Below are 24,298 nucleotides of genomic sequence, written 5' to 3'. Positions count from 1 at the left end.
ATCACCCAGGAACCAAGCAGATTTCAGACAGTGAGGTACAGCTCTACTAAATATTTGCTTAGTCTTTTGAAATTCAAAATTCTTTGGCTGTATGACATTACAGCAAATCAGTAAATTTTAACAGCAATTATCACATTTATGTAGTCTATACATATTAGTGTATACGTATATAGACATACATAAAATCTTATTTGATTCTCTCAATAACACAAGGAACACAGTGAGGAAAATAGGCAATACAAGAATAATTTGTGTAATATTTGACATAAAAGAAGCTCAGAATTTAAGGGTCTCTCTCCAGATCCTAAGTTTAATCAGTGACAAATTTAGGACCTCTAGTTCAGCAACGTATCACTTTAAAAAAAAAATTAACATTGTAAATGTGATATAAACTATCTCCATCTCTCCCATCTCCTCCCCAAAGCAATCTAAACATTCTCACAGGGTTCAAATAAAGCTATTACATGTATAGCTAACATGGCAACTTACTTAATACCTAAGAATCAAAATGTGCTTATTGTTTGGATAAGAGTGTTGAGAGAGTAGGTTATTGGCAACTTGGTTTTGAACTCTTAAAACCAGTGACTAGGCCAGGTGCAGTGGCTCACGCCTGTAATCCCAGCACTTTGGGAGGCCGAGGCGGGTGGATAACCTGAGGTCGGGAGTTTGAGACCAGCCTGACCAACAACACGGAGAAACCCCATCTCTACTAAAAATACAAAATTAGCTGGGCCTGGTGGCACATGCCTATAATCCCAGCTACTAGGGAGGCTGAGAAAGGAGAATCGCTTGAACCTGGGAGGCAGAGGTTGCAGTGAGCCAAGATGGTGCCATTGCACTCCAACCTGGGCAACAAAGACTGAAACTCCGTCTCAAAAAAAAAAAAAAAAAAGACCTGTTAACATCTTTTACACCTTCAAACTATGTCACCATGGCATGTCAACCAATCCTCCCTAAAAATTGGTTATTCGGCCCCAGACACTATTTTAGTGGATTGCTCACATCACATCTTTAAGCAATTTGAGACTATATGAGACTATATGGGTCTGTGTATAGAACACATCATAGTTTTTTGGTTTTTTTAAATTCAGTGTTTTCTAACCTTACAAATGTTAAATACTAAAGGCTATAAAGGAGCTGACTCACCTGGTCTTGGTCCTCTAGGAGGAAAACCAGGTCGTTCTCTAGGTCGTTGTTCACGCACACGAGGTGGCTGAGACTGAACTTCTGGTTTAGCTTCAACTCTTGGCTAAAATATAAAGAAAAAAAAAATTATAAAAAACACTCTACAGGAGAAAAACCAACCAAAGCAACTAACAACAAGTCACTAGCAGACAAAACAGCAGTTTTAAGTTTAGAATGTTTTTAACATAGTGTCCTATGTATAAGAAAAATAAATTTTTATCAAGATATTCTGTACCAATCTAGGACTGTAGGTAGCTTTTGTTTTCCCACTTAATTCTGTGTAACTCACAATAAGCTGCTTTTTACAGTCACATTTTTTCATTAAAGTTTTATCAACACTGAAATAGCATAAAAAGTATTGCTACCAAAAAAAAAAATCACAAAAATGCAAGATGAACCACTCCATGTAAATACATAAACGAAATTAAAAGCTATCTTCATCTTAGACAATACATAACACATAATTTCTAAAAATCTAGTTTGCTATCCTTTAAATATAACAGTGCTCAGTAGTACTGCCTAAATCTCTGCCTATAATCTTAAAATCAATATTTTTATAGTTCAAAGTATAAAAATTAGCTTCCTCTAACACCTAAAACTGCTACCTTTAAGTTTAAAATGCATATTAAAAAAATGACAAACTTATAGAAACTTGTATGTAGCATATCAAATAGTTAAAAGTCCTTTAGCTTCCTACTGTTCTTCCTTATGAGAAAAATATGCATTTGAAGTACTGGCCCCAACGATTTTCCTTAACTAGGGGGTTGGGAGTAATAGGACAATTTAAGGTGCCTCCCAAAAGCTTCTGCCAACTGCTGAATTAAACATATAATTATTTTTAAAACAAAATTACATTGGCATCTGCTATTACCTTTTCCTCAAGACAACAGCATTTTCAGTATTCCCAACCTCTTCAGACCTTCTACTACCCAAATATTTATGGTCCAAGGAGAGACAAATATATGAACCTACAAAGGATGCTGAAAACACCCAAGAGAGTATGGAGAACATGTCCCCAACTCAGAAAGCTAGTAATTTCAGTCCCATCTTTAAAGATGGTCATCTTCCTGTAATCCTAGCACAAGGCCAAGCCGGGCAGATCACCTGAGGTCAGGAGTTTGAGACCAGCCTGCCCCAAATGGTGAAACCCAGTCTCTACTAAAAATACAAAAAATTAGCTGGGCGTGGTGGCAGGCACCTGTATTCCCAGCTACTTGGGAGGCTGAGGCAGGAGAATCGCTTGAACCCGGGAGGCGGAGGTTGCAGTTAGCCAAGATCACGCCACTGCACTCCAGCCTGGGCAACAAGAGTGAAGCTCCTTCTCAAAGAAAATAAATAAATAAATAAATAAATAAGTGGTCATCTCTGAGGATCTCAGTCTATGCAGTGACACAAACTCGTTAATCATTTATATAACAGATACTGTAATTTACAAGGACAAATTTTGACACAAAATGCTTCTTTCAAAAATGACAATTTAATGTAAATGATTTCAGCCACCGTAACCAAAAGGAATATTAACTCCTATGCTAACAGTTTAACCAGGTTTGCCTGCCTCTTCCTAAATTCTGTTTTCCTCTATGTCAGTGTCCTATTTCCCTCAAGATGAAGTTGCTTACCATATTCTGGAATTCTACTAGTTACAAAATGAATATTTTTAACTCTCTCCAGGTTTTGTTGTTATTTATATGTATTTACTCCTATAAGGTCTGTATCTTTTATTTTCTTAGAGAGACACAGTCTTACTCTATTGCCCAGGCTGGAGTGCAGAGGCACGATCATAGCTCACTGTAACCTCAAATTCCTGGGCTCAAGTGATCCTCCTGCCTCACCCTCCCAAGTAGCTGAGACTACAGGCACACTAGTGCCCAAGGCCCATATCTTAACTTTTACATCACCCAAAGAACCAAGCACAGTGCTATTAGACATAGATGTTCAGTAACTATTGGTTCATTTAAATTAAATTACATTTTTAGTTTTCTGACCCAAAACATGCAGGATAATGTTCTATGTCTGACAAGGATATGTAAGTGACAGCCCTGAGACCACTGCTATCTGTATTTGGGGTTTAATTCTATACAGTAATTTGATGCAAAATGTGATGCTGGAAAAGGCAGTTATTTAGAAACATCAACTAAGGGGGTCTAAAAGCATACTTCAGTATGAATGTAAACAGAATTAGAAAATGTGCTATGTCAAAGTTTAATAAAAAGAGTGTATTACTGGCAATTAATAAAAATAATAAATGTACCTTCATTACAAAATTTAAGAAAAACCTTAGACTCATCCAATCCAAATGTTATCAAAGAACTTGAGGCCCTGGTCTTGACTGATTTAAATTCTTTTCAGAACGGATTATCAAAACACGAGTAACTACAAGTAGTAAAATAAAGTTCTTCCTTATTCTTTAAGGACGAAAATTAAAAGCAGATAAAGTTAAATATTAATAATTTCCAACATCTTACAAATAATTCATGCCATTGATTTAGGAATCTGACTTTAAGTAGGTATTTGATGATGCCAATTTAAGAAAAATACAAGAACAAAACGCTAACACTGTCTCCTTCAGTAACTGATTGACATATGTTAACTAAGCCAGCTGCATCCTTATAATTCTTCAGGTCTCCAGTTTCATGATTAAAACTAGTTGTTCTGAACAGGTAAAATGGCCAATATGCCACACAGTAGAGGGCCTTAAAATTAATTCCATGCAACCAGAAAGTATGATCAAATGACAAAGCCACAAATGAAGGTCAAACAGAATATCAAGTAAGTGAAGAACCATCAAATCAAGTCAATAAAAGCAGGTATAACCACAAATAATAAGCCCTTCAATTAAACATAAGTTCTTTAGGTGAACTAGTAAATTTCCATACAAAATCTTTTATTCAAGAAATTAACTTACCTACTTCTAAGTTAATGCCTACCAATACCCTGGAATTAATTTCCTTTTATCAATAATCTATGTTCAAAGTACAAGGAAATGAATACTACACAAAAGCAACAAACTAAAATTGAAGGATTATTAAATCAAGTAGAAATATCATGAATCCATTTCAAGTATACCCTAAAGAGATTAGAAGCTTTTTAAAGTTTAAGTTCTAAACATTTAAAATTTTTGTTTTATTAAAGGGGTGGCATAGGAAATACAACTTCATTTCCTATACCTTGAAGACTAACTTCAAAAATACACACTTAAGGAAAATTACTTAAGATAAATATGAAGGTATTTTTCTGGGCAAGAGGCTAAGATTTAATCAGGCATGTCTTAGAGTCCTCTTTGATGTAAATACAGATAAGATACACGACTCTTCACACCAAGGTGCTGGAGAACTGCATAAGGTCTACATGAGGCTGGGCGCAGTGGCTCACACCTGTAATCCCCGCCCTTTGGGAGGCCAACGCTGGTGGATCACTTGACATCAGGAGTTTGAGACCAGCCTGGCCTACATGGCGAAACCTCGTCTCTATTAAAAATACAAAAATTAGCCAGGCGTGGTGGCGGGCCCCTATAATCCCAGCTACTCGGGAGGCTGAAGCAGGAGAATCACTTGAGTTGGGCAGGTGGAGGTGGCAGGGAGCAGAGATAGCGCCACTGCCACTGCACTCCAGCCTGGATGACAGAGCGAGATCCTGTCTCAAAAAAATAAACATTTACATGAGCCACATATGGACTCGTGTCCAACTGCATGACTTCAAAGCCCACCCCTACTATGTACATAAATGTCTGTGAGTTACTCTAGACCTCAATTTTTCTGTCTCTAAAATAGAAATAATAGTACCCACAGGTGGTTGTAAGAATTCACTGAGAATGAATAAAAAGCGCTTCACACCATGCTTGGCACATATCAAAGGCATAAGCACAAGCTATTTTAACTTTTAACTGTTTAAACTCTCTGAAATAAAATAATCCAAAGGTTCCAAATCCAAATCTGACAGGAAATGAAGATTCCAAAAGAAGGGCCAAAAGTCATTTATTGGGTCTTCAGATGGGTTGAAAAGCACAAACAATACTGCACAAACTAATTTCCTCTGTTAAGATGGAACTCTGGGTGACCATCTTACATAAGGGTAACCATGTATTTCCTGAATATCCAAATGTAAAAAAAAAAAAAAAGTATCATGGGCGTATTCTACTTTCACGTAGCTGATTACCTGTCCCCACACCAGAACAACCAAAAATTACTTTTAAAACCTCAAAATTTCACTGTTTAGAATGTATAAACGATGTATTTATACACTAACATTTTAAACATAAATTTTCTAGTGGAATGAAGCTTAATGCAAAATGTAGGGAAAAAAATTGGACACCCTTTATATGCTGATAAACTTAATTATAATTTAGTTCATTCTAAACTAAACCTAACAAACTTCTTAGGTAGGCAGTGTCTTATTTTCACATTTTTGAAAGCTCTGAAATGGGTAAGATGACAAACAGACAAAAAGCAGAATACTAGAATAATCAGTTAAGGTGAACACTACAGTCATAAGTTGGTACAGGCTTCAATTAAGTGGTGTGAATCACTTACACACCGAGAGCTTAGGCAGCGTATGTTAAAAAGTTCCCTGGTTTTTTTGTTTGTTTGTTTAAAAAAAAAAAGATTCTTTATTACGCCACACTACTTTGTGCCTCTCCGAATTTCCTACCTAAAATATTTTTGCTAAATAGAATTTGAAGCTTTTGAAAAAGGAACATTTCTGTTATTTTAAGAAGCCTTTTAAATGACAATATTATATATTGGTAAAAACCAACTTAATCTGTATTTCACACACCCAAACCCCAAATACCACCTATGTAGATGATGAATGGAGATTTGACATTTAAAGTGGGTGCACTGACATACAATACAAGTTTTTTGTATATTATATCCATAATTTCTGATTGACTCATTTTTAAAAGTACTTAAAAAATAAGCATTTGGCAATGTAACAAGGATACAATCCAATGTGTTCACAGATTGGTTACCTGTGAGACTGGTGCTTTAACATGGGGTGGAATTCCAGAGGAAGAAACAGTACCACTAGGAGGCAGGTTTTTACTGGTCACTGAAGCCCAGGAGAAAGCCTGCAGGAAATGCAACAAACCTAGACTACTAATCATGGAAAACCACCAACATTCCTATAGGGAAACTTCCAAATATATATTTTCTTTTCATTTCTAAACTATTGCTCTATATTGGAAGACTCCTAAAAGAAAGGCACACAGACACATGCCAGTCTATGTGCCAGCTTTCAAAATCTCATTATGCAAAGCTTATTTGTAACTGTTTTGTCTGACTACTAAATAAAACCACAAGCAAGTTCCTACATACTCTAAGTAGATGAGCAAGTGGCAAACAAAACCACTAACAAACATGCTAGAAAAGCCCGAACCTAACAGAAACAATTTATTTCCCCTTTGGGGGTAAGATAGGGTGTGTGATGGTGTTAAGGGGAGAGGGAGGATAGGAAAGAAGAGAGTATTAGCTGGAAACTCTGACATTCACAAATTGAACAAAGAATCTCCTCCTATCACTACCCAAATATACTTTAACCTTTGGCTTTGAAGAAAGATAAAAGAAGTTTCAGGTAGGCTTACATGATACACTAAGGATGTCACTCATCTTTCCAAGATAGTTTAATTGGTGTAGAAAGGAAACTGATCCCATTTAAACCACAAACAACAGGTATCTCTTCTTTTAATTACAGACCAACTTGTTTAAGTTGGGAAACTGCATGATTCCTGGTGCATCTGTGCTCAGAGAATTTAATACAGAATGAAAGAACAACTGACAGCTCTATACATGGATCCAAATAATTTCATATAAGTTACTAAACAATGCATACACACAAGGATTCATCTTAAGTTATAAATTTCAGTCTTAGAGGGGTATTTTGCGGGGCAGGGAAACAATAACATTTTCTGAGATAACAAAAAAAAACCCCACAGCTTCTTTCATATACATAAAGTAATTTACTAAACAATGTAACATAATAGAAAAAGGTCATACTTCATTAACAGCACCAAATTTGAACATGTGATGTTGTAAGTCTAAAGAGTTCTTTGATCTAACCTTTGGTGGTTCTTGTGGCAGAGAAACAGGTTCTGCCGGAGGAGGAGTAGTAGATTTCTCCTCTAATTCTTCTAAGTTCTTCTCCTCCACTTGTGGTTTCAGCTCTTCAGTCTTTGTTTCAGATTCTGGTTCAGGTTCAGGTTCATGAGAGGATTCTTCCAAAGGCTCCTCTATGCCATTACTACAATAAAATATTTAGTTCACTTTTTAGTAGGAGTTCAAGACAAAATTCAATTTCTCTCTAATCCAATAGGTGTAACTAGTGATATGGCAATAACCTGTTCTAGATCTACAAAGTATTCAAAGCAAAATTCCAAAAAGAACTATAAAACAGAAGGAATAATACTCTCAAGTAGCAGTTCTTTAATCCCACCATTTTAAAACTGAATTACTAAGAATGTTTACTTTAATGTTAATTATAAACCTTATCTTTTATAAAAATAAAATGCTTACTCTGTGTTGTCTTAAACACTCCACATTATCAGTAAGGAACCACTATTTTGGTGCAAGGGATGTTCAATTTTTGGATTAAATAAAACAATTCTTTCCAAATTTGCATATATACAATAGGTACTCAAATACTGACCTAATAGGTGGCTTTACCGAGAATTTACTTCCAACAATAATTCTAGGAACAAAAACCACCTTGCTGACATAGTTCAGACCAAATTTAACCTTGCAAATACTATTCTTACGTCACAGGGTGAGCTTCATAGTAACCACTGTTAGCATTTTCTTGTACGGGTTCAGGAGATGGTTGTCTTTCTTCTTGCTCCTCTTCTACTTCATCTTCTGATTCTGACAATACATAAAACAGCACATCTTTTTTAAAGAGGCTTCACAATTTCTAACGAACATATTTTTAACATGTTTAAGGAAGTGGTATAATAGCAAAAAAGAAAATTTGACAGTTTTCTTTCTTTCTTTCTTTTTTTGAGATGGAGTCTTGCTCTGTTGCCCAGGCTGGAATGCAGTGGTGTGATCTTGGCTCACTGCAACCTCTGCCTTCCGGGTTCAAACGATTCTCTGGCCTCAGCCTCTGGAGTAGCTGGGGTTACGAGTATGCACCATCACGCCCAGCTAATTTTTTTTTTGTTTTTTTTTAAAGTAGAGATGGGGTTTTCACTGTGTTGGCCAGGCTGGTCCCAAACTCCTGGCCTCAAGTGATCCACCCACCTTGGCCTTCCAAAACACTGGGATTCTGGGGGTGAGCCACCTTGCTTGGCCCCCCCAAAATTTTTTTTTGTTTTTTTTTAACAAAGGCATTCAACTGCAATATCCCCTGTTCTCTCAAAAACTGGAGAGCAAGGATGAAGTTTAATATTTGTTGTACTCTATTAGAAAAAAAAAAAATTTTCGTAAAAGGAAAAAAATTATATTAAAACCACAATTTAGCTTCCTTCGTCACATCTATTTAATAGAGCAATAATGATAAAGAAACTAACCACTGTACATCAATGGAAGATCAATTAAATAATTATGGCATAGCCACAATGTAGACAGCCAACAAAGACATACTACATTAAAAAAAAGGAAGCTTTGAGTCAGTGTAATTCCACATTTATAAAAATACATGCTGCTAAGAATAGAATCCAAAAACCTTCTCCAATAGGTACCAAACTTGGTTATCTACAGAGGATGAGACTGAGGGAAACCTTTTTTCTTGACATCCAAATTTTGTATAATCTCAAACAATGGACATGTTTTTATAACAACGACAACAACAACAAAACCACAAAAAAGGATGTTTGACTCAGTTACAATAAAGAAGCAAATTTCCGTAAACATCATACTTTTTTTTTTTTTTTTTTTTTTTTGAGACGGAGTCTCGCTCTGCCGCCCAGGCTGGAGTGCAGTGGCCGGATCTCAGCTCACTGCAAGCTCCGCCTCCCAGGTTCACGCCATTCTCCTGCCTCAGCCTCCCCAGTAGCTGGGACTACAGGCGCCCGCCACGTCGCCCGGCTAGTTTTTTGTATTTTTAGTAGAGACGGGGTTTCACCATGTTAGCCAGGATGGTCTCGATCTCCTGACCTCGTGATCCGCTCGTCTCGGCCTCCCAAAGTGCTGGGATTACAGGCTTGAGCCACCGCGCCCGGCCTAACATCATACTTATAGAAATTAGTCCATAAAGAGTACCAACAGAACCCTTCTATCTTCATATCTTCAAATGAACCTCACCTTCATCAAGTTCAGGCTCAGAATCACCAAACACTTCATCTTCATAACGAAACATATCATTGTGAACATAAAATTTATTTGGAACAGATCCCTATAGGAAACAACATTTATTCCATAAATACCCAGAAATCTGGTATTATATAAAAGAGCAAATTACATGGCATACACAATTTCTCATTTTAATACTAGAAATCTGGACTCAATATAATTTTCCAATGCTGAACATGCTATGATGTTTACATAAAATAAAAAGGTCACTCAAAAAAATACAACAGTAAAACTCGCAATTACTTTTGCACCAACCTAGAACTCAAGAAACAGCTATTTAATAGAAAAGAAACCAACAGAACTTTTCTATTTTGTTTTCAAATGTAACCTTTCAAATATACCAATATAGTTTTTGTATTAATGTAATCTTAATCATCCATTTACAAGCTTATATCAGTATTTGACTTATAATTCCAAATAGTCAAAGCATATGTACACACACACACACACTCACTCAAACAACAGGTCAAACACAAATTCTTCAAAAATAGCAATATACAAATCTAAATTTATTAGAAACCCTTGGACACTTCAAACCAACTAACAGCCGCCAAATTCAACCATATAGATGAAAACTAAATGAAATGAGAAACTTACTTCAGGAGCCAGAACAAAGGTTTGCATAAACTTCCTTTCTGGTTGTCCACTGTTAGACAGCAAACCCATGACTTGGACAACTACTCCATCACTCAAGGTTGCATGAGCATCCACATGACGAATTTTAGTATGACATTCACTGAAGTTCAGAGATAATACTTTGTGGTGTATATCCTTTATTAGGGAGGGAGGGAAAAATATAAACTCTTGTGATAGTGCATTACCTACACAATACTATTACCTACCCTCATTGATTTCCTTACAACTCCACAGTATTAACTACTTAATCTTCCTGACTGAACTGAATCCACTGACCATGCTATGCATCACTGGCTGACTGATGCTCCTAAAGAAGAAATCACAATAGCTCTCTGATATTGTGCAGTAATCTGGGCTTTACACAGCTTTCTCCTACTTTTCTGCAGTAAGTATTTAGTCATTCTCATATGTTGTCTGCTCCTTGAACTTACACATAATTTTACTGTGTGTTTGCTGATGCTATTTTTTGTCTACTTGTAATTCCTTATTTGGTAAGGCCAAATCTTGTAGTCTCACATCCTCTACACAAAGTCTTCCTTCCCTGTTAGGTCATAGGAAACATATGTTTCTGGGCATTCCTATAGCATAGGGTTTAGCTCAGATTTGTATAAACTTAATCCACTGTCTTAACTATCTCATGTATAAAATACATCAATGATATAAAACATACTGTTCTCTCCTTTGTAGCCATTGCAGTATAACACCATGTTTCACACAAAAATGATGTTTAAGAACTCAAAGCATGTTTGACAATTATTGTCAAACTGAACAACTACCGACAATTTATGCTGACAATTACTGTCAAACATAAATTTCAGTTACCAATAACAATCATATTGAAAAAAAAAAATCCACGGACTGAAGGCGGCTATTTTTTAAAATCTCCATCTTAACACAACATTTCTAAACTACATATGAAATTGATACTTACATTTTGGCCATAAACAGCTTCCTGGGGCTTTCCACTAGCATCTACTCCACCATGAACATAGGAAGAATTCCTGCCATAAAACCTGCAAAACCATAATTAATGATTAACACTGAATTGTCAAGAGAAGCCTAAGAGGCAGTAGAATTCTGGTGTGATAGACTAGGTTCCGGATCCGGCTCTGTCACTAGTTGTGTAATCTTGGACAGGTAAGTTACTTAAGGTCTTTAAGTTCAGTTTCCTTGGTTATAAAACAGGAACAGGAACTACTACATAGGGTCATTGTAAGGATTAAATGAGTAATGCACATAGAATGCTCTTAGTTTATCTGGCACAGTAAGTAGACAATCATTAGATATTCACATCTAATTCTTATCACATCTATTTTTTGTTAAGTGGAAAAATCGGATATTTTTGACTATTTAGTACATTCTAAATACAGATGCTATAGTAACTGACACAGTTTTTCTCTTCAGATACAAAGATTCAGCTATCTAGATTTGTTTGGGAATCACAGTTTAATACTATATTCAGATCTCCAAATGATTACTAATTCTAAAGGCTTAAACTGTTTAGATTTAAAATAACTGAAACAATTCAGAGATAAAGTCTAAAATCCAAAATTACTTCAGCATCTAATTTCTTTTTAATATTTTTGTACTGTTCCTAAGTATGTGTAAATTAGTCTTTTATTGGCATTATCCAAAGCAATTAGAATTAGTATCTTTCTAAATTAAGCTAAAAGACGTGAAGTTAACTTTTTCACAAAGAAAACGCAACTCCTATAGTAATAAAACATGTAAGAGCTTCCTTTATGCTAAGCAATGTTTTTAGTGTATTATGTGTACTGATTGACTTAATTTTCTTAACAATCTCATGAAGTACTATTATCTAAATAAACAAGCTGCTGTTCAGAAGAGGTTAAATTAACTCCCCTAAGGTAATACACCTATCAAGTGGGGCCCCCAAGGTATGAACCTAGTCTAACCTGAGAGTCCATGCTTTTAGCCACTACTCTTACTATTAAATTTACACTATTTTCTCTCATGTACTACTGGCAATCTTTCCTACAGAACAGTTTGGCTGTGTGTGTATCTGTGTGTATACACATGAAAAGTCTCAGAATGATCATATCTCTTTGATGCATTAATTCTTCCAGGAAAGTATCTAAGAAAATAACTAACTAGCAACGTGCACAAATACTGCATGTTTCAGGATATGTATTGGTGTTGCTTATCACAAGTAGAAAATTATAACAACCTGAATTTTCATTAAGAAAGAAATTGGTCAAATAAGCTAGGTCTAAAACAAGTCTGTTACTGTTTAAACATGATGGTGTAGGGCCTTATTGTTTTAAAATTTTTTTTTTTTTTGGTCACTAAAGAAAACAAAAAACGCTGTATCATGAAAAGACCAAATTTCAGGTATCAAAAGGCCCTATTAATTCTGTATCTTCCCCCAAACTCCCTCACATACACTGTCATCAAAAACATCTTTATTTTTACAATTGAACTGGGCCTGAATATTGGCCATGGTTAGCTTGTTTACTTATTGAGTGATCCTAGATGAATTACTAACCTCAACTGTCTAATAGATAAAAAGCTAATAAAAGTAACTTCACTTTAAGACTGTCATAAGGAATACATGAGATAATATACATATGTAAAGTAATTAAAAATGGAGTCTAGCAAACAGTAAATATAAAAATGCCTTCTTGAATAAAACAGATTACACGTTATGTTCAACAGAGCAAGACAAATTGCTACTAAAATGCTAATTAAGATGACCTACAGATAAAGGAGTTTAAGTCTTTTAAACAGCCTTTCTCACGGGAAGTGGCAATATATTTATCCTTAACCCATTTGGCCAGTGTGTTCTGCAATACTTACAAAGTGTAATTCTTGTAAGAGTTTCACCTATATTCTACTTGCTAAGATATACCAAGAACAAAAATTAAATACTACCCACAATATAAATCAATTTCACTTTGATCTCTGGAAAAAACAAGCCTACAGATGTCTACCTCTTGTTAAAACAGTAAATAAGGTTATTGCCGCTGTTTTACAAAGGAATACTATTTTACAGATTAGAAGAAATACAAATTTTCACAGTATAATCATTTAACTGATCCATTCCCCAACACTGGGATAACTTTAAAAAAAAAGATTTAAGCTGCTGATTTCAAATTGCATATTGGAACCCATTAGTTGGTCAAACCCAATATATGGTTTTTTTGTTTTGTTTTTTTTTTTGAGATGAAGCCTCACTCTGTCACCCAGGCTGGAGTGCAGTGGCACAATCTTCGCTCACTGCAGCCTCCACCTCCCAGGTTCAAGCAATTCTCCCGACTCAGCCTCCTGAGTAGCTAGAACTACAGGCACCTGCCACCACGCCCAGCTAACTTTTGTATTTTCAGTAGAGACGAGGCTTCACTACATTGGCCAGGCTGGTCTCAAACTCCTGACCTCAAGTGATCCACCTGCTCGGCCTCCCAAAGTGTTGGGATTGCATGTGTGAGGCACTGCGTCCAGCCTCGTGTAAACTTTATATAGTTCTCCACCACCCACCCCCAAAGGCTTTTTTTGTTTTTTTTTAATGAAATAAAGACTGGGCTTGGTGGCTCATGCCCGTAATCCCAGTGCTTTGGGAAGGCAAGCTGCAAGCTGGGAGGATCGCTTGAGGCCAAGAGTTTGATGCCACAGAGGGCTATGATCACATCACTGCACTCCAGCCTGAGTGATAGAGCAAGACCATGACTCTAAAAGTAAAATACTAGAGTACATGCAAGTATGTGCATATATATATACATGAACGTGTTATGTACTAGAATATGACATAAAGTGTTTTTGTTACTGTGAGGTGCAGTCAAAAACACTTCCACCATCAAATGAATAAAATATTGAATACAGTTTAGACATGTTTACAAACATATTGTCAGATAATGAGACAGAAAATGCAAAATATATGTAGTAATATCCAAGAAAAAAAATAGATAACAATACCAAATTATTTGTTTAAAATTTACCTGTGTAAATATTCTGGAGCTTTATTCAGCAAAGTATAATACTGCCTCACAAACTCCCGCCCTACAAGCAGCGGACTGGGCTTCTCCATAACCATTTCTTTGCTGCACAATGTCAAATGCTGAGGGAGCAAACACAAGAATAACTATTAAAAAGTCATCTTTGTCATCAACCACCAAGAAATAAATTTTCTTTTTAGCCAAATTTAGCAGTGGGGAGTTGTATACCTATTAGTGACGCTAATGTTAATAAGTTCTGATAACTCACTACCATCAGACTAACCTGAATTTTCTTAGCCACACAAATGAGACCAAAATTAATGCCACTATTAAAAAAGTAACTTCCGGCCGGGCGCGGTGGCTCAAGCCTGTAATCCCAGCACTTTGGGAGGCCGAGACGGGCGGATCACAAGGTCAGGAGATCGAGACCATCCTGGCTAACACGGTGAAACCCCGTCTCTACTAAAAAATACAAAAAACTAGCCGGACGAGGTGGCGGGCGCTGGTAGTCCCAGCTACTCGGGAGGCTGAGGCAGGAGAATGGCATAAACCCAGGAGGCAGAGCTTACACTGAGCTGAGATCCCGCCACTGCACTCCAGCCTGGGTGACAGAGCGAGACTCCATCTCAAATAAAAAAAAGTAACTTACAACAGCAAAACAATACATTACTAACTACTATCCATAAGGTAACCTCCAACATTTGTGTCTCCCTTTGTCTCTCTTTCTTGACTTCCCTACCCTTCAGTAGAGGAAAATAGCATCTTTGTTATTTCTTATTCCCAAGAGGTCCAATGCTGCCTCAGACTAATTATAAGTCCTTCTATTCACAGTGCCTTTTTCCTTTGGGGACCAAAATCTACTACATTCCTGGATTGCAGTGGTTTTATCCTAGGAAGCAAGACAGAGGGCACAAGTTAAGACTCAGAGATAACACTCATAGCAAAGCGCCATGACTTGTGTTTTTGTATTCTCTTTCCTTCTGGGAATTAATTTCACCATTTTCAAAATAGTAACAATGACTAATCACCAGCTATAACTTCAGTACTTAGAGATAATCATTTTTTACCTTTGATATTATGTCTCTCTAATCTTTCTTTCCACTAATTAAGCATCTAACTACATGAGATGCTGTTTATAATAAATGAAATACTCTGGTGAACAAGGTAAGTTTCTAACCCTCAAGGAGTTTATAGTCTGTCAAGAAATATAAGCAAGCAAAAACTGGTGCTATGATAATGTGCCTCAAAGTTAAAACTAACAAGAACAACTAGCACGAAATAAAAACAATTCTTTTTTGTCTTGTGAGACAGGGTCTCGCTCTGTCACCTAGGCTGGAGTGTAGTGGTGCAATCATGGCTCACGACAGCTTCAACTGCCAGGCTCAGGCTCAGGTTCAAGTGATCCTCCCACCTCAACCTCCTGAGTAGCTGGGACTATAAGCACGCACCACCATACCTAGCTAATTTTTAAAAATTTTTTAACTTTTATTTTTAGCAGAGACGAGGTCTTGCTATAATGCCCTGACTGGTCTCGAACTCCTGGCCTCAAGTGATCCTCCCACATTAGCCTCCCGAAGTGCTGGGATTACAGGTGTGAGCCACAAACAAAACTTCTCAGCATTTACTATAAGAATACAGTCCCCAGAACAGTCAAAATTATAACATTAGAAATTGGAGATTAGGAGGAGAGAAAAATATGAAATATAACCTGTTTTATTTTATTTTGAGATGGAGTCTTGCTCTGTTGCCCAGGCTGGAGTCCAGTGGTACAATCTTGGCTCACTGCAACCTCTGCCTCCCGGGTTCAAGTAATTCTCTTGCCTCAGCCTCCCAAGTAGCTGAGACCACAGGCACGTGCCACCACACCTGGCTAATTTTTGTATTATTAGTAGAGATGGGGTTTCACCATGTTAGCCAGACTGGTCTTGAACTCCTGACCTTGTGATCCACCCGCCTCAGCCTCCCAAAGTGCTGGGATTACAGGTGTGAGCCACCGTGCCCAGCCACCTGTTTTATTTTCAAAAGTCCACCTGTTTTATTTTAAAAAGACCTATTACACTTAAAAGTACTAAAACAAACAAACAAACAAACAAAAAACAAAAAAAATCACAATAGCTAAGTGTGTATCTATTGGGTAAATCAGGATGCAGTTTAAATTTCTGCTTAGCCAGGTACAGTGGCTCCCACCTGTAATCCCAGCATTTTAGGAAGCCAAGGTGGGCGGATTGCCTGAGGTTAGAAGTTTGAGACCAGTCTCGCCAAAATGGTAAAACCCTGTCTCTATTAAAATACAAAAATTAGCCAGGCGTGGTGGTCGGCGCCTGTAGTCCCAGCTACTTGGGAAGCTGAGGCAAGAGAATCGCTTGATCCCAGGAGGCAGAAGTTGTAGTGGGCCAAGATCGTGCCTCTGCACTCCAGCCTGGGCAACACAGTGAGGCTCCATCTCAATAAATAAACTGATTGATTAATTCCTGCTTAAACTTCAGGTTGAGCCAGGGGGATCATTTGAGGTCAGGAGTTCGGGACCAGCATGACCAAGATAGTGAAACCCCGTCTCTACTAAAAATAAAAAAAATTAGCTGAGCATGGTGGCACACACCTGTAATCTCAGCTACTCAGGAGGCTGAGGCACAAGAATCGCTTTAACCTGGGGGACAAAAGGTTGCAATGAGCTGAGGTCACACTACTGCACTCCAGCCTGGGCAACAGAGCGAGACTATCTCAAAACAAACAAACAAAGACAAGAAAACACTGCAGGCTTGCACAGTGGCTCACACCTATAATCCCAGCACTTTGGGAGGCAGAGGTGGGAGGAAAGTTCCAGGCCAGGAATTCAAGACTAGCCTGGCCAACAGAGAGATCCCATCTCTATACAAAAAATTGAAAATAAAAAACAAATTTCCATGTATGTTTACTTTAAATAACTAAAACAATTTCAGAGACAGTCCTGCATCACAGTTATTAAAATTGTGATGCTATTTTCAATAAAAATCAAATACCAACTATAGTAGAGCTTACAAATAAAGAGTGTAGCTTTATATAATTCTAGTGACTCACAATTCAACTTTTACATTATGTTTTTAGGTTCCTTGTTTCTTCCTTTCCAACTAACTATCCCTCCTCTGTCTTTCTGAAACTCTCAAACTTGATTTACAAAAATCCCCGAATCTGTTTAAAATTTTCCATAATGCTTCACTTGCTTTCAAAAATAGTTAATTCACAAAGAGCGGGTCCAAAAACTGCCATTTCAGGTGCCACTGATATTCCAGAAAACTGAAAACTCCCAATAAGGGTAACAACCCTAATGCAAAAAGGACTCATATGCTACATTTAAAGTAACAAAGCAATGGGCTGTGGCTCATGCCTGTAATCCTAGCACTTTGGGAGGTCGAAGTGGGCAGACTGCTTGAGCTTAGGAGACCAGCCTGGGCAACAAGGCAAAACCCCATCTAAAATTAGCCAGGTACGGTGGTGCACACTTGTGGTCCCAGCTACTTGGGAGGACTGCTTGAGCCCAGGAGATCTTGGGTGCAGTGAGCTTTGATCGGGATACTGCACTGCAGCCTGGCTGGCAGAACGAGACCTATCTCACACACACACACACACAGCTAAGCAACTTAACATTTTTATTTTGAATAATGAGGGTGGGTAAAGAACAGTAGACTTACCGAGTAAAATTTAACAAGGTAACTAAAACATGGAAATTATATGTATTTTAACACCATAAAAATTGATAGTAAAATAATACTAACACATGGGAAAACACTACATTACTCTCTGGACAAAATAACTATGCACAAAATAGTTTTCTTTAAATTGACAGTGACAGAAATACTATTAGGAATTTCCAGGTTTGGGGATTATTGTTTTCTTCTCTCTATATTTCCGGATTTTCTACAGGAACACTGTTGTCATTTATCCCAAATTTCCCACCATATTCATAGAGTACATACTGATCTATCATTTTTGTCACTTACATATTTGTTTCTCAAACCAAAATAAAATGGTACAGAATACACATACCAGTATCACAGGTCAAAATGCTCTAAAGATTTGGTGTAACAAGGTTCAAAAAAAGCTTCAATTTGCCCACTATCTACATGGTCAATAAAGTATAATGGCCAAGATATCATCAATTTAGAACAGAGAGGGAAGGGCAGTAGAATATTTGATTTATCGATACTCAATAAATTAATACTTATTAAAACTATTGGAAGGCAGTAACTTGAAAAGTTAACTTCAAATGGTATATAAGTAAGGCAATGCTCATCTGGTAAAATCTAAACAAACAGGCATATATAACAGGTTATATAGAAAGCCGAGCTTTTAAGGTGCAGAGGAGGCTCCCACAGGAATGGTAAAACAAAATTAAGACTTACTGAGAGAACAGTGTTTCAACTAATTACATCAGTTACTTCTTTAACCATTAACTCCGATTTGAACCGACTCAGAATTTAGAGAGCCAAAACATAATTGATAGAAATCAACCAGAAAATGATTACTAGAGATCAACCATCAAACGTTTGGGTAGTTACAGTAAATAAGACCATGAAAATTGAGTAAGTAATATAAAGTTCACGTTTATAATTCATGCGCCGTCAGTGTATGTAAGAAGGTTGAGAAAAAGGAAAAAAGTCAAATTACACATTCAGAATAAAAGTGATTACAAAAAGAAAGAACTGTGCCATTTTTATTCTTCACAGCAAAGCACCTTACAGGTAATCCATTTCTAGATCTGGGACCTTCCATTTCTTAAAAAAAGTTAACAAAATGAAACAAAATTCTGAACATGGGAGTGAGTAAAAGGTTTCGACTATCTTATCTATCTATGGCCATGAAAAAGTCATGACCTTACTGGATCTCGATTTCCTAATTTACAAATTGAGAAGCAATCCCTCGTCAAGCCAACAAGACTACACAGTTCTATAAAGATAGCCAAGGAGGCCTGGTGCAGTGGTTCACACCTGTAACCCCAATATTTTGGGAGGTCAATGTGAGTGAATCGCTTGAGCTCAGGTGTTTGAGACCAGGTCAGGCAACATGGCAAAACCCTGTCTCTACTAAAAAATACAAAAAATTAGCCAGGCATGGTAGTGCACAAGTGTAGCTCCAGCTACTCGGGAAGCTGAGGTGGGAGGAATGCCTGAGCCCGGGGAAGTCGAGGCTGCAGCAAGCCAAGATGGCACCACCGCACTCAAACCTGGGTAACAGGAGTGAGACCCTGTTTAAAAAAAAAAAAGATACCCAACATTAAAAGATACTTATACACAAAAAGAAATCCTCAGAAAGTTGTTAGATCAGCAACTTCAAAGATAATCACCATCTTCAATAAGGTGGCTGTTAGCCTCACCTACCAATCTTTTTAGAAAAAGTTAAATACAATGTATCACACCCCACTTGTTCCAGTGACACCTGAAAATGTGGAGAGTCTCACACAGGAATGCACAATGTAAGATTTTCTCTGTTACATTAGCTCTATACACAGACAAAGCTCTCTCATGAACATATCCGTCTTTTACTTGTTCAAATGAAAACATAATCTAAGCCCAGGTACAGTGGCTCATGCCTACTTCCCAGCACTTTGGGAGGCCAAGGCAGGCGGATCACGAGGTAAGGAGATCGAGATTATCCTGGTTAACACAGTGAAACCTCGTCTCTACTAAAAATACAAAAAATTAGCCAGGCATGGTGGCACGCGCCTGTAGTCCCAGTTACTCAGGAGGCGGAGGCAGTAGAATTGCTTGAACCCAGAGGCAAAGGTTGCAGTGAGCGGAGATCACACCATTGCACTTCACCCTGGGCAGTAAGAGTGAAACTGTCTCAAAAAAAAAAAAACCCAAAAACATTATCCAGTATAGTTTAGAGGCATTCTACTCTCCAACTCTGCCTACTGCACCTAAAATCCCTGTGAATCTTCATCAAATATTTTATTCATTCCTGTTTCTTAAAACGTTTCCTCTGCATTTGCCTAGACTAATTCCTGAAGCACATGTACGTCAGCTCTCACAGAAAATTGCTCTTTATTTGTCACCGTATTTTCTGAATCTGTTAATAATACACATTGAGAGGGAGTGGAACATTGTAAATAATATACAATGAGAGGGAGTGGAGAACTGGTAGACATACATTTAGATTAGAAAAGAAAGTCACATTAAACTTCATTATCCTACAATGTATTTATATTTCCTCAGTTTCAAAATAACGGGAAAAAAAAAACAAACCAAAGTTATCACTCTCCTTTCCTCAAACTTTGATTAAAATGTCACCTTTTAGGCAAGAAACATTTAGGTTTTTTGTTTACCATTTAAAGTTCAGTGAATCACTAGTATAACGGGGCTGTCTCCAAAACAATCAATCTCAGGCTACATTAATTTAGATGTAATATCTAAAATGAGCTGAAAATTCTAATGGAATATAGTGAATGGAAATTATAAGAAGGTAGATTTGGGTTCAACATAACTCAAAAATAACGTGAGTTGTCCAAATGTCAAATAGAGCTACTTAACAAGTAGTCAGTCACTACAGGTATTCCAGAGACTAACTGAATGATTTGGCACAAACATAGTAAGGGAGTTCATACATCCAAAAAAGTATAATTAGGCCATTCCAACACTAAGATCCTAAAAGTCTGTTAACAAGAAGCAGGACTTTTGACTTCTCCAATACTCATTCCACACCTTCCTATCTGCAATGACTGAAACCCTATGCATTTATCTGGGCCCAGCGGAAATCCTGTCCCCTTGAAAATCTTTCTACTCCCACTGAATTCCTCAACAGAATATAACTCTTTGCTATTAACTCTTAAAGTACTTTTGGCCTTTATCATGGCAGTTTATTGATCATACTCTGCCCTAAATTACTAATTGTACACCTGTCTTCATCTTCTCTCTATTCCCCTCTCAAATATTATAACTCAGCTCTCCCATGAATGCAATTCTCTGGAAACATCACAATTCTTCTCAACAATCGAATGACTTCTCAGTCCTCCACTCATCTGCATTATCAATGTTGACTACCTCCTCCTGAACTCTTCTAGAGTTCTATAAGGCAAATTTTCCTTCTCATCAAAACACAGAAGTTCTCAAGGTTCTGTCTTCTAACCTGGCAATTTCAGCTTCCGGTCTCATGTCTACCTAAACATGTATCTAGTCTATACCATATGTTCAAATTTTACATTCGTCACCACATACTGAATACCTAGAAATGACCTACATATGTCCCAACACACATATGCACCAAAGAAAGCTATTTCCTTATTTCTGTTAAAAGTGTCACGTTATAATCTTCTCAACCTGAAAGCTCAGTCATGATTTTCTCCCCTCCTTTAGCTTTGCCACTTAAACTGTGAAATCCTTACAACTCAGAAGCTGGAATTTGTGCCCTCCTTTACACTCCCACTGTTCAGACCTTTTAGTTATTCTTCAAAAGTCGTTCAAGCCCTTGTATCATGTGTAGTGTACACTGTACAGAGTAAAACTGCATTCAGTTTGGCATGTAAGGCCCTGCACAGAAATCCAGTCTGACATTCAATGTCATAACCAACCTTTCAAATTTATCTCCTACTATATACTTTCTCATTCCTGTATCAAATTCTATACAAATATTTTAATTACCTGTTATTATTCTCTGCAATTTCATTCTCGGGGCCTTTGTCTTACTTCATTCATTCCCATCCACAAGCTGAGTCAATGGGTTAGACAAAATAAATTCAACATTTATTTTATGGCTACTCTGTATGTACCAGAAACTACAAAAGGAAAAAGAGGCCAGGCACGGTGGCTCATGCCTGTAATTCTAGCACTTTGGGAGGCTGATGGGTGGATCACCTGAGGTCAGAAGTTCGAGACCAGCCTGACCAACATGGAGAAACCCATCTCTACTAAAAATAGAAAAAAGTTACTGGGTGTGGTGGCAGGCGCCTGTAATCCCAGCTACTGGGGAGGCTGAAGCAGGAGAATCGCTTGAACCCACAGGGCAGAGGTTACAGTGAGCTGAGTTGTAAGTACTTGATATTAGTTATTATAAAAAGAGTAAGACCTCTAGTAGTAGGATGCAGTTCTCTTTACTACATCGTGTTACCAAAGGTTATGTGGGTGCTAAAACACAGCTTATCTCCACTATAGGATACTTACCCCTTTCCCATCTGGAGTCCCTCATTCATAGCTGGGCTCAAACTAGTCAGGTTTATTTATTTTAATTGAACCATGGACTATATCCATTTGCAACAGCTAAATGCATATTAATACTGGAACTTTCTGAAATTCCAGATGGTCTTTGCTTAAAGTAACTTGAACAATCTAAGGAACACTATACCTTTTTAAAGAAATGATCTCCAATCTTTCGTGGCACACCATTGAATGAAAGCTTCACAAGGATCTAAGAATTATAGTGGTACAAATAAATAATAAAAGTAAGTTATGGACTAAATCTCTTATTCAGGCTCCAAAGATGTTTATGTTTTCTGTCCTTCTCAGAAGTTGAGGGAGGCTAGTTTTGAAACTCAGAAGCTATTAAAAGTGACCAAGCATTAAGAAATGGAAATGCTTGCTGTCCACAAAAATAAAGCATGTATTTATACTATGTTGTAACGTTTAACAAGTAACCTACTATTTTCCTTTGTGTCTTTAAAATAGGGCATTATCTTTATTTACAGAAAAGGATGTTTAGCGAGCCTAAGGAAAGGTGTTTGGGGTCCCTCAGTTACAGTAAAAAGAAAGAAGACTCAAAATCAGGTCTCCTGACTCTAGTGATGTTTTCATTACACTTTGGTTAGGAACAACCGCTTTGGAAGAGCAGCCAGCTCTTCCAACAACACAAAAAATTAATTTTAAACAAGCAATTGTTAGCTCACGTGAAACTGTTGAGAAGAGTGAAAAGGAATACGGCAGGGCAGTAACAGAAAATCCAAGAATCATTTTCAATACACCTATGGTTTCAAGATAGGGTAAAATACTTGGAAATTAGAAGATAAAACTAAGTGGAAACACAACAGTCAAGAAACTAATTCTATTGCTTCTGAAGGTAGGCCAGGGAGTTGGACCAATTTATTCTATCGGATATTAAACAAGTGTCTACCAGTGGAGAGTAACTAGGTCATGTTTGTCCATTAAATTCTACTGAATTTAAGTCCAGACGCAACACTTTAGTTTGTGCCTTTCAAAATCAACACTGAAAAGGAGTCATTCACTGTCTCCATATTCACTCAAAATATGTGCAAAGTCTCTTTAAAGCAATCTAGGGGGAAAATGTTCAATCCTAATTATGGGTAATAAACTGCGATAATTTCGCAGGATAAGGAAGGGAAGTTTTCAGAATTTAAAGAGACAGTGCCAACACTTTCTTCAAACCAAGAGTTGCCTGCTGACAAATCAACTGCTTAGCTGCCAACTGAACAGTTAAGTTAGTTACTCCACGAAATTATCAAATAACGTGTTTTCTTCTTTACCTTCTAATTTTTATCCCCATCCATCCCACAAGCATTCTGGCTCACTCATGATGTTTTTTCACTATTACTAATATTTCGACCCTGAATATCAATCTGAACCATGACAGCTCTTAGTAAGCAATTCATTCTAGGTCCTTATTATTCCTACAATTCCTTGACTGCTTTTCAGAGTTAGTTTGTAAAGATTAAATCATAACATAAAGGCCCATATGAGTAATCTTAAAAATTTAAGAAAAATGTAACTACTGCTAAAGAAACGGTAATTCAATCCTAAGAGGTTCAAACTGATCGTACCGTGTATCTCCTAAGACCATGAATCTTGGATTATCAAAAGGACCACTGGATCCTAACAGGGCCAAAAGTTTACTTAGAAACTTTGTTCACATGCCTAAGGCTATATTAACTGCCAAATATGGAGCTGGAGATTAATTGCCATCATCTCCCACTCTAGTACACCAGGGCTCTCTTAACGGCAGTTAATGGTTCCTAGATCCAGGTACCTGCAACGCTAACGTTTGAAAGACTAGAACAAGGTACGGAGCCTTGAACCTAAAACCACAGTACATTAATCCAAGTTAATATCCCACAACAATCATAGGGGAAGAAAAGGACAACTTTACTATTCCAGCTAAAAGTGCACGTGCCTTTTTTGTTGTTGTTAGGAAGGAAAAGGCACTCTCCCCCCTCCCCCAAATCCGTTACAACATTAAGTATGTCTTGGGGAAAAAATTGTTTTATGCAGGAAATTGTAGACGAAAATCTATATTCGCCCCAAAGCGGCACAGGGCCATCTTAAGAAATCT

General features: G+C 37.3%; 1 protein-coding gene across 3 annotated transcripts in view; it reads right to left on the bottom strand.

The window, feature by feature from the left end:
* Positions 1-24,298, bottom strand: part of G3BP2 (G3BP stress granule assembly factor 2) — a 30,616-nt gene that overhangs the window by 4,690 nt on the left and 1,628 nt on the right. For 2 of the 3 annotated variants that reach the window (XM_033214410.1, XM_033214411.1), the window contains exons 2-9: positions 14,054-14,172; positions 11,032-11,113; positions 10,062-10,235; positions 9,417-9,507; positions 7,934-8,036; positions 7,239-7,419; positions 6,152-6,250; positions 1,147-1,249 (exon numbers count right to left, since the gene is read on the bottom strand). In XM_033214410.1, coding sequence (XP_033070301.1) covers positions 1,147-1,249; positions 6,152-6,250; positions 7,239-7,419; positions 7,934-8,036; positions 9,417-9,507; positions 10,062-10,235; positions 11,032-11,113; positions 14,054-14,148 — 928 coding nt within the window. In that variant the 5' untranslated portion in view covers positions 14,149-14,172. The remainder of the gene's footprint in view (positions 1-1,146; positions 1,250-6,151; positions 6,251-7,238; positions 7,420-7,933; positions 8,037-9,416; positions 9,508-10,061; positions 10,236-11,031; positions 11,114-14,053; positions 14,173-24,298) is intronic. The other variant, XM_033214413.1, reaches the window with a different exon arrangement.

The sequence above is a fragment of the Trachypithecus francoisi genome, unplaced genomic scaffold (genome assembly GCF_009764315.1).
Source record: "Trachypithecus francoisi isolate TF-2019V2 unplaced genomic scaffold, Tfra_2.0 Lachesis_group1, whole genome shotgun sequence".
NCBI classification, from domain to species: Eukaryota; Metazoa; Chordata; class Mammalia; order Primates; family Cercopithecidae; genus Trachypithecus; species Trachypithecus francoisi.
Note: the sequence above shows the minus strand (reverse complement) of the source record. Positions and strands in the feature narration are given on the sequence as shown.